The following is a 13,803-nucleotide window of genomic DNA, read 5'->3' on the forward strand; positions in this document are numbered from 1 at the left end:
CAGCTGCTCAAGTGTGTCAGTGAGTCCGGCATGGCAGCCCAGAGCGATGGGGACACCATCCTCCTCAATTGCCTGGAAGCATTCAAGAGAATCCCCCCCCAGGTAAGCTCACTCCAGTGTCTTCTCTTGGTCTCCTAGGACTGCTCTAACAAGGACCACAACCAGACAGTTACTCTGCTCACAGTTTAGGATGCTAGACCTCTCCATTCAGGTGCTGGCTCTTGGAGAAGGCTTTCTCTGGCAGCTCTGGGAGAAGGTCCATAGCCCTTGGTGATCATCAGGCGGCTTGGCCCCTGGCTTTCTCCATCTCTGCTTGCCTCCTTGATTGCTTCATCTCTCTACTGTCTCATAAGAGATCAATCCGTACAGTCATCCTGCCTCATGAGCATAACAGGGACAGCCGGTCCCCAAATGAGATTATAACCATAGGCGTATAGGTTAAGATTTATAAGACATAGTTTTGGGGGGCAGATGGAGAGGCATACAATTCAATCCATAACAACCTCACACACTCACTCACTTTCTGTTTCCAACACTACCTCAAGTTCTATAGGATAGCCTTCAGACCCCTGTACAAGAACAGTCTTACCCAATCAACGCTTCTCTGCAGTGTCCAGTCCATGGTGATACCTCTGTACCCAGAACCCGTCACTCCATGTCCCATCGGTTAATATTGCTTAAACCTACGTATCTCTCATGCCCCACAGAGCTGAGCCACTCCTTGTGTTTCAAAACATGCTGCTTGCAAAATTGCCCCGAGGGGCATCTTTGTGGGGTGAATGGAACCATGCCCATGTGTGAGAACCAAGGACAGGCCTCTTGGAAGCTGTGCCTTTTCGTCAATTCTCCCAAGCTATGTTACCCTTTAGATTTCCTGTGACCCTCTTAAACCAGGGCTTCTGTTTCAAAAGAAGAGTCAAGAGTCAGGCAGACTCTTAATTAGAATAGCCAAGCTGAGACTGGATGGGGGCCTGGCTTCCGGCTGGGGGGCTCACCTCCCTCTGACCCCGGCTGTGTTTCTCTTCTGAACAGGAGCTGGAGGGCCTGATCCAGGCGATCCGCAACGATGACAACAAGGTGAGCAGATCTATCCCCCATGTGTCTTTCCGCCCGGCTCTCCACGTCAGCACCATAGCCTTGTAGCCCGGCTTCTTTGGTTTCCCGAGGTGGAACTGATTCTCAGATAGGGCTGCAGAAAAGAGGGAGCAGCTAGGGGACTATGTGAACACCAACTACATGAACCTCCGCCTTCCTGTTCTCTTATCCCCAAGACAAAGGTGTCCTCAGCTGCCCCTGAGCTTGCTTTTCATTCTGAGATATTGTCTTCCTCACCAGTGTTGTTGGGGTGATGAGTGGAACGAGGTTCCCAGATGGGCAAGTGCTTCAAAAAAAAATGGAACAGCAGACTTAAGGTGCTGTTCATTAGCACCTTACCCTGAGGAATGTAGGGTACCTTCTGCTGTAAGAAATGCCCACTCAACCTTTAGGCCTTCTTCCTTCTGCAATATCCAAAGGAGATCCTATGGACATGAGAGAGGAATGCTGTTCACATTCTGACATGTGGAGACTCGCTTCCCAAGAACGGGAATGTCCGTTGGTGACTCGTTCTCCATGCTGAGCCTCTCCTCCAAGGCCAAGACGCTCTTTCCCTACAGGCAGAAACTGGCCAGCCTTTGCCTTTGAGATGGGTGCCAGCCAAGATGAAATTACTACCTGCTGCCCATTTGGAGGCTACCCACGGAATCAGTCCTCCTGCCCTGCACCAAGAGAGGCACAAAAAACCAAGGCCGACTTTGAGCTGTCCTGGCCACCATCCAGGGAATGACAGGACAAATGAGTCCCTCACGTAGAAAATCAATATCAGAGGCGAACAGCTCCGGAGACCACTGCAGAGCTGCTGTGGCTACACTGCTTAGACCTGGACTGAGTTTTCAGGGTATTTTTCAGTTGAGTAGTGTGTCGGGCTGGGTTGTCTAGAGAAACAAACCCAGTGGCACTCGTGTGCATAGAAGGGAGAACTTTATATCAAGAAGTAATTTCCCATCAAGAAGGCATCCCAACCCAGTCCAACTCAAGTTCATAGGTCCGATCTAGCCAGAGCACTGTTCAGATTCACATAGCTATCAGCCAATGCTGCAGGAAGGGGAAGCGAGATGCAGGAAGCTCACAGGCCAGTAGGTGCATAGATCCAAAGTCAGTGGAAGCACGATGGCGCTGACAGCTCCCATGGTTGGGCGGCCCACGTGGGGCCACCCGTGGAAGCAGACAGAGAATCCCAGCAAGCAGGAAGGCAAGGTGGCAAAGAGCAGCTCCCAGTGTTTCTCACTCTTACACAAAGGCCACACCCCCAAGGACAGTTTGGGCTCTACCCCTACCCATTCCCACAAATTCAAGTCGGCATAAAATCTAACTACCACAAGTGGGAAGAACATCGTCTAAACATCTCTTCATTTACTACTGCAATCTCCAAATGAGATATGACGGAAATAACAGGAGATGCTCTGAACGTGGAGAATCACTTCCCGAGCACCAGAATGAGAAACCAACAGCCAGGACTGGTGGCCGGGTCCCTGGTTCCCAGTCTGCCGTCCTTTCCTGAGACTTCCCTGAACTTCACACTCCGTGGGAGAGGGAGACACAGCACTAAAACCAATACGGTTGTTCCCACCTTTCTGCCTTTTCTCTGCAGCTGCTTCGCGTGCTCTCAGTCTGACCCCAGACCAGCTTTACTCGGCTCCCATTGCAAACTAGGAGCTCTAGTGGTGAGGTGGTTACGAGCTTGTCTGTCAACCTCAAGATTGGTCGCTCGAACCCACTAGCAGGAGAAAGAGTGGCAGTCTGCTTCCTTAGAGAAGCATGGTGCCGTCCTGAGTCAGTTCTGGGCTGTCCGATAGGGTCACTGAGTCAGAACTGACTGCATGGCAACAAGTTGCTAAACTGTGTCCTTCTCCTGATGGGCTTTTGCCCTGGCAGTGTGTGATCAACATTAACACATTTGTGATATGCGTGTAACCTACATGGGTGCTTAGTGGGCTGGGATGCCCACACGGCAGGACAGCGTCACTTGTGAGTGCAGACATCTCCTTTTGGCAGAGTATCTGTGGTTGAGCTTAGACAAGAAAAACTTTAGTGACCAAGACAAAAAGAAAGAAATTGGAGCATTGCAACAGAGAGAAGAGCCCCTTCTACCAGCCACGAGGGGCTATCATGGTGGAAAGGCAGGCCGCGCCCAGGAGACAGGCTAACCAAGCAGTGTGCTGTAGGATGGAGACCAGAGATGAAGCAGCTCCCTCCTCTCCTGGGTTTTGTGAACGAGAGAGGGCTCCAGAGGGTGGGAGCTGCTCCCTACCCCAACAATATGACCTTTATTACACCTTTACAAACTGTATACATTTTCCTCTCCCAAATCCCTTGTTACAGGATGATTTGTGCTTCTTTAATAATTATTTGGTGATGGTAGTGGTGAGTGAAAATATGCATGACACGACATAGACCAGTTGGGCAGTTTCTACCTGGACAATTCAGTGATGCTGCTGACATCCTGGAGGGGTGCAACTCTTCTCGCCCTCCTTTTCTGAGTTGTTCCTCCCCCACTAACCAACTCATGCCACCCTGAGGTTCCCATCTCATCCATCCTTCAGGTTGCTGCTGCTGTCACTTTGTCCCCTAGAGAGAGTCCTTAAGAGAACATGCAGCTCAAGCTGACATTTTACCACTTGAGCTGAACTGTTGTTTACTTTGAAGATGTCAGGGGATGTTGTCGGCTTCAGGTTAAAGATTATGACAGAACCATGATTTTAGAGGTTCATCCAGCCTCCATGACTCCTGAAAGTCTGGATTCCTTGAAAATTTGAAGTTTTGTTTTATATTTTCTCCCTTGTGCAAAAGGGATTTTTTTAAACTTCAGTTTTGTTGTTGTTGAAAATAGACCCAGCAAACCATTCACCAACTCAACCCATGTCTACACCCACAGTTCAGTGACATCGATTATATTCCTTGAGTTGTGCAGCAATTCCACCCCCTTCTCTGAGTTCTTCCTCTCCTATTAACCAAACTCATTGACCTCTAAGGTTTCTTAACCATTTTTTAAAGTTGCTATTGTCAGTTTGATCTGACAAAAAGTTGGTTGCGAAAATGGAATTAAAAGATGATGGAAATTTTTCACGAACTTTTTGAAGCCCCCTTGTCTCAAGGAGCAAAATGCCCAAAGCAGACATTTTTCACTAGGTAAGCTGAGATCTTGTTTGGTTTTAAGAAGTCTTCAGAAGGTATTTTTGGCTTAAGACTTAAAGACTATGTCAGAGCAGTAGTTTCAGGGGTTCATCCAGCCTTCATCGCGCCAGGAAATCTAGATCCCCTGAGACTATGACATTCTGTTCTGCATGGTCCTCCCCCCACCTGTCATCAGATTCCTTTGTCGAGTCCTGGATCAGTGTCTAGGAGTGACAGCTGGGCACCATCCAGTTCTTCTGGTCTCATGGCAAAAGTGGCAGTTGTTCATGAAGACAACTAGCCCACAAATTTCCTACCCTCCTCCTATACCTGACTTTCCTTTCTCTTGGACCAGGCTTATAGAAGTCATTTGTTGTGCTTGGAACGGCCTTTTATAAGCTGTTAAGACCCCGAATACAATGTAACTTGCGAAATCATTTATAATTAGCATATTGGAAACAAAAACTAGAGTAGGGAGCTCTATGTGCTTGTTGTAAGGAAGAGGCAGGATGTGATCGTTCATTTAGCATATATTTATTGAACGTTGTTTCATACTGGGCCCTGTACTAGGTACCAGGAGCTTAAGGTACAGAAGAACAACCCAGAGTTCTTGACCTCAAAGATTTTATTTTTATTTATTTATTTATTTTTTTACCTCAAAGATTTTAAAGTCCATTTAGGGCAATAAAAATTCCAAAACCAAATCCACTGCCATTGAGTGAATTCCAACTCATGGTAACCCTGTGTAGGGTTTCCCAAGACTGTACATCTTTATGGGAACAGACAGCCTCACCTTTTTCTCCCACGGTGACTGGTGGGTTTGAACCACCAACCTTGTAGTTAGCAACCTAACACACCTAACCCACAACACCACCGGGGCTCCTGTATTTGAAGAGGCAGGCATTAACCAAATAATCACCCACAAGTTGAGGCCAGTGGGGTCAGGATGAAGCTGGAGCATCTAGGGTGGTGCAGGGAAGGCCTTTTCCTTTTGGAAATTCTTAGTTTTAATAGCTTTTTATACTGTAAATAGCACAACCTAAAAGCCATGTCCCCAGAATACTTAGAAGAGTTGTTATATTGCACTGAAAGGCTTTATAAATGTGATAGAACAGTGATGTCTCATCTGCCTCCAGCTTTCCATGCTGCCCGATGTATCTGTTAACTCTGGAAAAGATTCCTGATCAAAAGGGGGGAGATGTAGACTTGGCGCTGCTCTCCTTCCCATTGTCTCCTGTATCTGATTCCCAGGTCCGGGCCTACCTAACATGTTGCAAACTACGTTCCGCTTACCTGATTGCCGTGAAGCAAGAACACTCGAGGGCCACTGCCCTCGTTCAGCAGGTGCAGCAGGCCGCCCAGAGCAGCGGGGATGCCGTGGTGCAAGACATCTGTGCTCAGTGGCTTCTGTCAAGCCACATGCGGGGAGGCCATGGCTCAGGCTCCAGGAAGTGACGCTGACCAGTGGAGCTAAAAAAAAAACAAAACCGGCAGTCTGAACTGTGGCTGCAGGAGCCGTGGTGTCTCCGCTCCCCAGTTGGGAAGAGCTGGACTGGTCCCCGCATGCCACCGTGGACATGGGTGGGACCTTTCACACAAGTGCCATGTTTTTGTCAAGTTGTGGGGTCTCTGTTTGTCTGGAGATGGCCAGTTCTTTCTACCTCAGAGTGAGTGTGAGTGAGTGAGTGTATGTCTGTGCACATGCACACACGTGTGCATGTTTCTGTGCCCTCATGTTTACGCCTGAGCATTTCTGAGAAAATGAAACTCTTCCAGAGAGAAGAGGCACTTTACTTTTAGCCTTTTGCCAGTCTGAAAACCTTCCCTGCGTGTGGGTTGTTGGCCCGGGTCGTCCTGTTTGTAACTGCACCCTCCCTCCGAGTGGAGACAGACACAGCAGTAGCTCCTTTTTATTTCTTTTGAACTGAAATTATTTCATTGCAAACATTTTACAGTATTTCTTTTTTATTTAACATTTCTGACATTCATGGCGACACCTCTTCTTTCATTTATAACAATAAATGTCATCTGTTCTCTCTTTTAGTAGCTCCTCTTCAGCACAAGGCTTTTACAGGAATGCTGAAGCAACACCAAAAGGATGGGCGCTCTTTTCCTTGTGTCCCCTACGAAAATCAAGAGTAAGAGGTGGCTGTGGGGCCAGTATTATCTGTGGACTAAAACTCTTGATAAGCACAAAGAGTTAAGGGGCACCTTTGGAAGGTAGTCTGCGTCAAGGATCCTCAGGGTGCTACCATCTGAAAGCTGCAGATGCAGAGCCAGGGAGGAGGGGCCCCGTCAAACAGCCCAGAAGGGAAGAAAAGGCAAAACCCTCTAGTTAGGACCCCAGGTGAGTTGCCCACGAGCACAGAGCTGACTTACTGGAACAAACCTGCTGCAAAATTGATGGGTAAGAGAATGTAACTCCCTTTTTGAAAAGCAAGGGAGACGCACCCAGGATCCTGGAACTGACTGGGTAGACTTTATTGAGTTATGGTCTATGTGAGCCCCTCAAATTGGCTGGGAGACCGCTTCTCTTCAGACTCTGTTGGGCCAAGGGAGGAACATGCGGATACCGGGGCCACTGGGAAAGTCGTGTGCTTCTTTTCTGTGTCTTAGAGTCTGAGTTAAACCTGTGGGACAAGAGAATGATGGGTGAAGAGAAGGTCAAGTCCCATTGGTGGGAAACTGGGTGAAGTGCTTCTCGGATATGCGTTAACCTGTCTTTCTACCAAAGATGGGCCTGTGCTTTAGTCAGGGTCAGTCATTGTCAGTGACTTCAATTGGCAAGCGAGGGGCCTCCCACCACCAGCACTCCGCCTGCTGATCTTGCATTATTGGCCGCTGAGGCCATAGGAACTGGAAACTGACCTTAGCATCTCTGGTGCTTAGAAACCCTATGATTTCACTCCAAGTCGAGTTTTTAATAACAAAATAAGCAGCTTGTGTGGGCATCTGTCCGATTAAAGGTTTCAACCCTATTAGAGAGGGAAAATACTGCCACGCAAATATTAGGTCCCTTTGGGGGAAGTTTGATGAGTGTTTTCACTTTCCTGGAGTCACAAAGGTTCTGTCTCCCAGGAACGCTCGCTCCCTGGCATCCATGTTTCCTTCTGAGTACCCCCACCTTTTTTTTGCACTGACCTGACGCACTTTATACTAATAGGTTGCAACTTTTGCAGCCCTTCATTTGTGTTGTTAAACCCAGACCTTCCTGACTTTCTGTCACTAGCTGAAGTGTAAAATCAGCAACCGTTGGACTAAACTGACATCAAATGAAGCTAAAGGCGTGGGAGCACCGCGCGCGCGGTGCTCCAGGAAAAAGAGAAAAAGAGCAAATCTGTACATACTGAAGTGTTGACTGCTGTACTGCAAAGAAGCCACAATAAAGTCTCTGGCCTACATGCTCTTACCTGCATTCTTATTATTTTTTCTTTTTTTAAGCTATCTGGCTCTTACTCTTTGCATTCTTTCTCCCTTGTATTCTGTATGAAGAAAAAAGGTAGGTGGGAAAAAATCAGATCTCTGAATGATCCTCACATGATCGATCGATCTTATGACACTCTGGTTAAGGTTTATCTCAAGCTTTATCCACGATAAACACTATTATACAATTTTTTGCCAGTAGACAACTTGTTTTTGATTTGCTTCATTTGGGGGTTGGGGCAGAGATGGGCAGCAGGGTCAGCGAGTCTCAAAGGTAAAGAAAAGTCTCTTCCTATTCATCTACCCAGTCCCCTCCCAGATGCCACCAGTGTTAATCAGACTCGAGGGTAGTTCCAGGAATTCATGACTAACGAATTCCATGGGGAGGATGTGCTATAATTATTTCTTTCTTTCTTTTATTTTTATAGTTTTATTAATATTCACAGTTTAGTAGTTTAAGTTTATTAAAAAGATTGGTGCATTCATCACATCAATTTTAGAACATTTTCTTCCTTTAGCTGTCATGAGCATGTGTGTGTGTATGTGTGTGTGTAAGCCAAATTCAGAATCTTTAAAACAAGGGGTAGGGTTTTAGGGATCATCAGAATCTTAATTTTGCCTCTTTGGCAAAATTCTTGCCTCTTGGGGGCAAACTTTACATGACACTTGAACTGCGGGCAGTGCTTTGTGCCATTGCCTCTTTTCCTAGAAATGGGATCTCGTCCCGTTTCCCAATTGAAAAAACCCACAGCAAACACAAAAGTAATGAACTAGACCTTCAGCCATCAGTGCAGACATGGTGCATCCCAACAGAGACAAGTAGAACACCTAACTTAAATTTAGGATGGATGATCATTGACCCTGTTTCACAGCCTGAGATGCTACAAAGGTACCTGATATTCTTGGCTGAAGCTTAAGCAAAGTAGTTGAAAGACTAGTACATTCTGAACACCCCAGCAACCAAGTATCAACAGTCATAGTAACCCTGAAGGTTTTCTTGGTTCTCATTCCCTCTTCCACCTGGACAGGTTTGACTGACACGTCCTTGAGGCTTGTACTTGAACAAGTGTGTTCAGCATCTGGCTATTGACTGCTTCCTTCAGAGTGCTGTCCACTTCATGTTCTCATTTCTGCTTGGACCCCTTCCTTCAACATTACTCAGCCCCCCAGCCGACCATTATCAAAATCCCACAGTGCCACACCAAATGCCATCCTACACAGGACTTCCCTCTGGCTCTACATCTTATTCATCCCACTTAAAGACAGAAATTCCCAAAGATTCTATCCCTTCTCTCTTGACACTCTTATCTTCTCATAAAATCTGTGCCTTCAGCAATCATCTTTATCTCATCTTGGAGAGCTAAGCCAAATTTGTCACCTACACGGCTCTTGAGCATTGGATCTGCCTTTGGCTGCCTCCTGGACCTCATCAACATGGTTCCCTTTTCACCGGAAGCATGCGCGCATCCAAATGGAACACATCCTCTTCCACACGAGCCTGATCGTCCTTTCATGGTCACCATCACTATTACTGTGCATGCACCCAGATTAAGAACCTCAAGGGTTCCCTGTGTTGACTATTTCTTCCCCCTCATTCAAGGATTTGAGTACCGACCATGCATCAAATATACAACCAGCCAAAAGCCACGTCCTTTCACCCTACTGGAGTCCTTGGGTGGCACAAATGGTTAAGCGCTCTGCTGCTAACCAATAAGTTGATGATTTAAATCCACCCAGACGTACCTCAGAAAACAGGCCTGGAAGTCTACTTCCAAAAGATCTCAATCATTGAAAAGTCTTAGGGAGCACAGTTTCCTGTACAACTGGTGGGGTTTTGATAAGTCAGAATCTACTCTAATTGGGGTTTTGAAGCCCAGCTTCCTCATTGGAAGACCCTATTTCTTCTGCTGCATCACGTTAAGGAATTTGCTAACCTCCTGATAGTTGCCCAAACCCTTTCCGTCACCTCAAACACTCATCTTACAATCGCTTCATTGATCAACTCCACATTAACAAATAATTTGAGAAACAATTATTGGTAGTCATGAGGTATGAAAAGTCTAAGCAGATAGAAACGTTTGAAGTAATTTTATATCCATATTTATTGCTTATGAAAATAATTTTTAACTACAACCAATAAAATGTAAAAGACCATCAAAATCTAAGGGGTGAAATGTTACCTAAATAGAGGACTTCAAACCATATGGGAGAAGTTTTCATTATCTTTTGATTCCATTTTCTGTAGATTTTTTGAAGTCCCATCATGCAACGAAAGCCTAATATCCTTAATTGACAAGCATTTTCACTTAAAGATAATACTATAACCCAATTATAAAAAATGCATAAAGGATAGAAATATAACAGCAATAGTGGACTTTTTCATTTGCATATTCCCCTAACCTCTTTCCTCAAAAGTAACCAAGGTGAAGAATTCCTTGTGATTTTCTCCAGAAAAATCTAAAATGTACCACATGTTAATTTGCACCAAAGACTATAAATAATGCAGACTATTAAATGTTTGGCTTTTTTCCCCTTGCCTAATAATCTTGGTCATGTTTTAATCTCACCACAACAAGCATGCCTTGTTATTCATGATTGTAGCATACTCTACTGTATGGGCATACCACAATCTATGCTAAACAACAGCTTTGTTGCCGGTTCCTTTGGATTTTTCCCCCCATTACAAAGCACATTCTCTGTACAGTTTCTACCATTCCTCTATCAGTGTGTCATGCTGTGGTGGCTTGTATGTTGCTATAGTGCTGCAAGGTATTATACCCAGAGTTCAAATACCTGCACAGTCATCACCCAGGGTGCTTTCAGTTACCATCCAGTCATTCTGACTTGAGCCCTGGCAGGTGTCATTGGAGCCTCCAGACTAAGACAAACTAGGAAGAAAGACCTGGAATCTACTTCTGAAAAATCAAGCAAGGGAATCACAACAGAGCATGTATAGTATGTGGGAATCAGACCAGGAAGAGAGTATGAGCACAAATGCTCAACATTCAGATGGTAAGGCGTCTGGGAGCCCAAAGCTCCAGTGGAGGAAGCCTTCACGTTCGTGGGTTGGGGATGCGTTCCACTCACATTCTCCTAAGTAAAAGTCATTCCCCATGATGTCCCCCAATAATAATGCCAAATCTAAGGTGCTTGGAGGTCAACTGCTTAAAGCTATCTGCCTAAAGGTTATCTGCCATCAAAGGCAATCCAATCCTATTGTCTATCCCACCCTCGGCAGGACCCACTCCTTTCTGATAATTATGGATTGTTCCCCTGGAGGACAGCTCAAAGACACCTAAGGCCAAGCCAACTCAACAAAGGTTAGGCTGCCATCTTGATTCTAAAGCCCACCCATCTTGCTACCTTTTTGCCTTCCCACCCCTTCCTATTGTGTGCACAGCCCTAGCTCATTCTCCTCATGTTACCTGTATGCCTATTGTACAAACCCTTCCTGTTAACACAGGTGCTTACAGTGACCTGCGTGCCCAAGATTATATAAACTCGTGAGATTACATCTCCCTCGGCTCAGACCTGGCTCCTGAAGTCATGACTGAGAGGTGGGTGAGTCCTTGCATGCTTTCTTAACTGATGTCGCTTTAATTTACCCCTCAATTACACAACCGCCCCCGGGGCCCATTTGGTTGTGGGGAGGCTGGTCCCCCACAATTGTAGTACTGTGAAATCAGTCCTTTATGTTGGAAATCAGTGCACAATGGCTGTAACCAATGACCATGCCAGGTATCATGAAGATAGCACAGAACCAAGAGACTTTTTGCTATGTTGTACATAGGGTTTACCATGAGTCAGAGCCAAGAAGAATGTGATTACCAGCAGCATGAACAGATATAAACAACACCCTCCCCTTGGATGAGTTAGTGCCCTGTTCCCCTGCTACCCATGTCTATCCCCCACGCCACCCCCCATTCTTTTCCCCTCCTTTTTAGTTGGCTGCCCTATGTATCCCTGGATTGGGTCTGGCCCTGCCATAGTACCTGGACCTCAGCCCAGGAATGTATATATACAGTAGCATTTCCTTTATGCCCCTTTTGCATTTTAAAGCTTACCTCAGCAGACTCATGTTGTACTTGTCCTTTTGTGCTTGCCTTACTTTGCTTAGTATAATTTCCTCCAGTTCTTCCCATGTGGTGATGTGCTTCATGTGTTCATCACTGCTTTTTAGGGATGCATAATATTCCATTGTATGTATGTACCATAGTTTGGTGGGGTTTTTTTAATCATTTTATTGGGGCCAAATACAACTGATCACAATCCATGCATACATCCATTGTGTCAAGCACATTTGTTGCTATCATCATTTTCAAAACATTCTCTTTATACTTGAGGCCTTGGTATTAGCGCCTCATTGTCCCCCTCCCTCTCCCACCCTCTCACCCTTGATAATTTATAAATTTTTTTTTCATATCACAGTTTTAATCCATCCAATGATGGAAATTTGGGTTGTTTCCATTTCCTTGCAATTGTGAACTGTGCCACGATGAACATTGGAGCTCAGATGTCTGGCCGTGGTTTGTTTTTTCTCTTCCAGGTACATGCCCAGTAGGGGGATTGCTGGATCATAGGGTAGCTCCATTTCCATCTGTTTTAGATATCACCAAATCTATTTCCATAATGGCTGTACATACCTACAGGTCCACCAGTATGGGACGAGAGTTCCTATCTCACCACAGCCCCTCCAACACTTGTTACTTTCTGATATTTTGAATTGGGCTATCTTTGAGCATGTTAGGTGGTATCTCATTGTTTTAATTTGCATTTCTCTTATGGCTAATGATCAGGTATATTTTCTTGTATGTTTATTGGCCATTTGGATTTCTGCCCTTGTGAAACTTTTGTTAAGGTCCTTTGCCCATGTCCTCAGTGGGCAATTAGTATTTTTTCTTTTTGGAAGCTAGCAGAGTACTATAGATTTTAATAATAAGACCTTTGTCTGATGTGTCACTGCTAAAGATGTTTTCCCAGTCTGTGGGCTCTCTTATTACTCTCTTGGTGAATTATTTTGATGTACACAGGTGTTTTATCTTCAGTATATCCCACTTGTCGATTTGTGCCTCCTCTGTATTTGTGTTCTTCCCTATTTCTGATAGCATTGTATTCCCTGCACCAAAGTTCTCAGGTTTGTCCCATTTCCCTCATTGATGGCCCTAGTAGTTTGGGGTTTTACCTCGAGGTATCTGTGATCCACCTTGAGTTTATTCTTGTGCATGGAGTGAGGTAAGGGTCTTGCTTCATTTTTCTGCAGGTCAATATCCATTTTTTCCAGCACCATTTGTTGAAGAGGGCATCTGCTTCCCATTTGATATTTTTGAGCCCTTATCAAAGATCAGTTGTCTGTTTGCTAATGATTTCATTTCTGCATTTTCAGTTATTTTCCACTGGTCTGAGTATCTGCTGTTATACCAGCACCACGCTATTTTGACTACTGTGGCTGTATAATAGGTTCTAAAGTCAGGTAAAACAAGCCCGCCCACTCTGTCCTTCTTCTTGAGTTCTCTGCTAATTCTGGGCTTCTTCTCTTTCCATATGAAGTTGGTTATCAGTTTTTCCAATTCTTTTAAGAAAGATGATAGTAATTGTATCGGGATAGCATTAAATTTATATAGTGCCTTGGGCAGAACTGACATTTGTACTATATTGAGTCTTCTGATCCAGGAGCATGGGATATTCTTCCACTTGTGGAGGTCACTCTTGCTTTCTTGTAATAGTGTTATATAGTGTTCCACATACAAATCTTTTGGGTTTTTTAGTCAGGTATATCCCTAGGTATTTCAATTTGTGCTTGGTTATTGTGACGGTTACTACCTTTTTGACTCCCATGTTCTGTGGTCTTGTTCAATGTGTATAGCAGTCCAATAGACTTCTGTTTGTTGATCTTGTATCCTGCCACTCTGCCATATTCCTCTATTGCTTCCAGTACTCCCCTTGTGGGGGGTTTGGGATTTTCCATATATAAAATCATCTGCGAATAACGATAGTTTCACCTCTTCCTTCCCCAGGTGAGCACCTTTGATGTCTTTTCTTTGCCTTGTGTTGTTACCTAGGACCTCCAATACGATGTTAAATAAGAGTGGGGACAAGGGGCATCCTTGTCTGGTCCCCTTCTTCAGTTGGGTTAAAACATCAATTCTGTCAGTACCCAAAGGCCCATCT

The 13,803-nt window shown here is 45.1% G+C and overlaps 1 protein-coding gene across 1 annotated transcript in view; it reads left to right on the forward strand.

Moving 5' to 3' along the window:
• The window catches only part of ZFYVE26 (zinc finger FYVE-type containing 26), a 77,798-nt gene extending 70,177 nt beyond the window's left edge, over positions 1-7,621 (forward strand). The window contains exons 39-41 of the mRNA XM_045287620.1: positions 4-102; positions 1,033-1,077; positions 5,464-7,621. Of these exons, the coding sequence (XP_045143555.1) occupies positions 4-102; positions 1,033-1,077; positions 5,464-5,667 (348 nt within the window). The 3' untranslated portion in view covers positions 5,668-7,621. The remainder of the gene's footprint in view (positions 1-3; positions 103-1,032; positions 1,078-5,463) is intronic.
• The last annotated feature ends 6,182 nt before the right edge of the window (positions 7,622-13,803 follow it).

The sequence above is a fragment of the Echinops telfairi genome, unplaced genomic scaffold (assembly GCF_000313985.2).
Source record: "Echinops telfairi isolate 266 unplaced genomic scaffold, ASM31398v2 ScPeMD7_18;HRSCAF=68, whole genome shotgun sequence".
Taxonomy (NCBI): domain Eukaryota; kingdom Metazoa; phylum Chordata; class Mammalia; order Afrosoricida; family Tenrecidae; genus Echinops; species Echinops telfairi.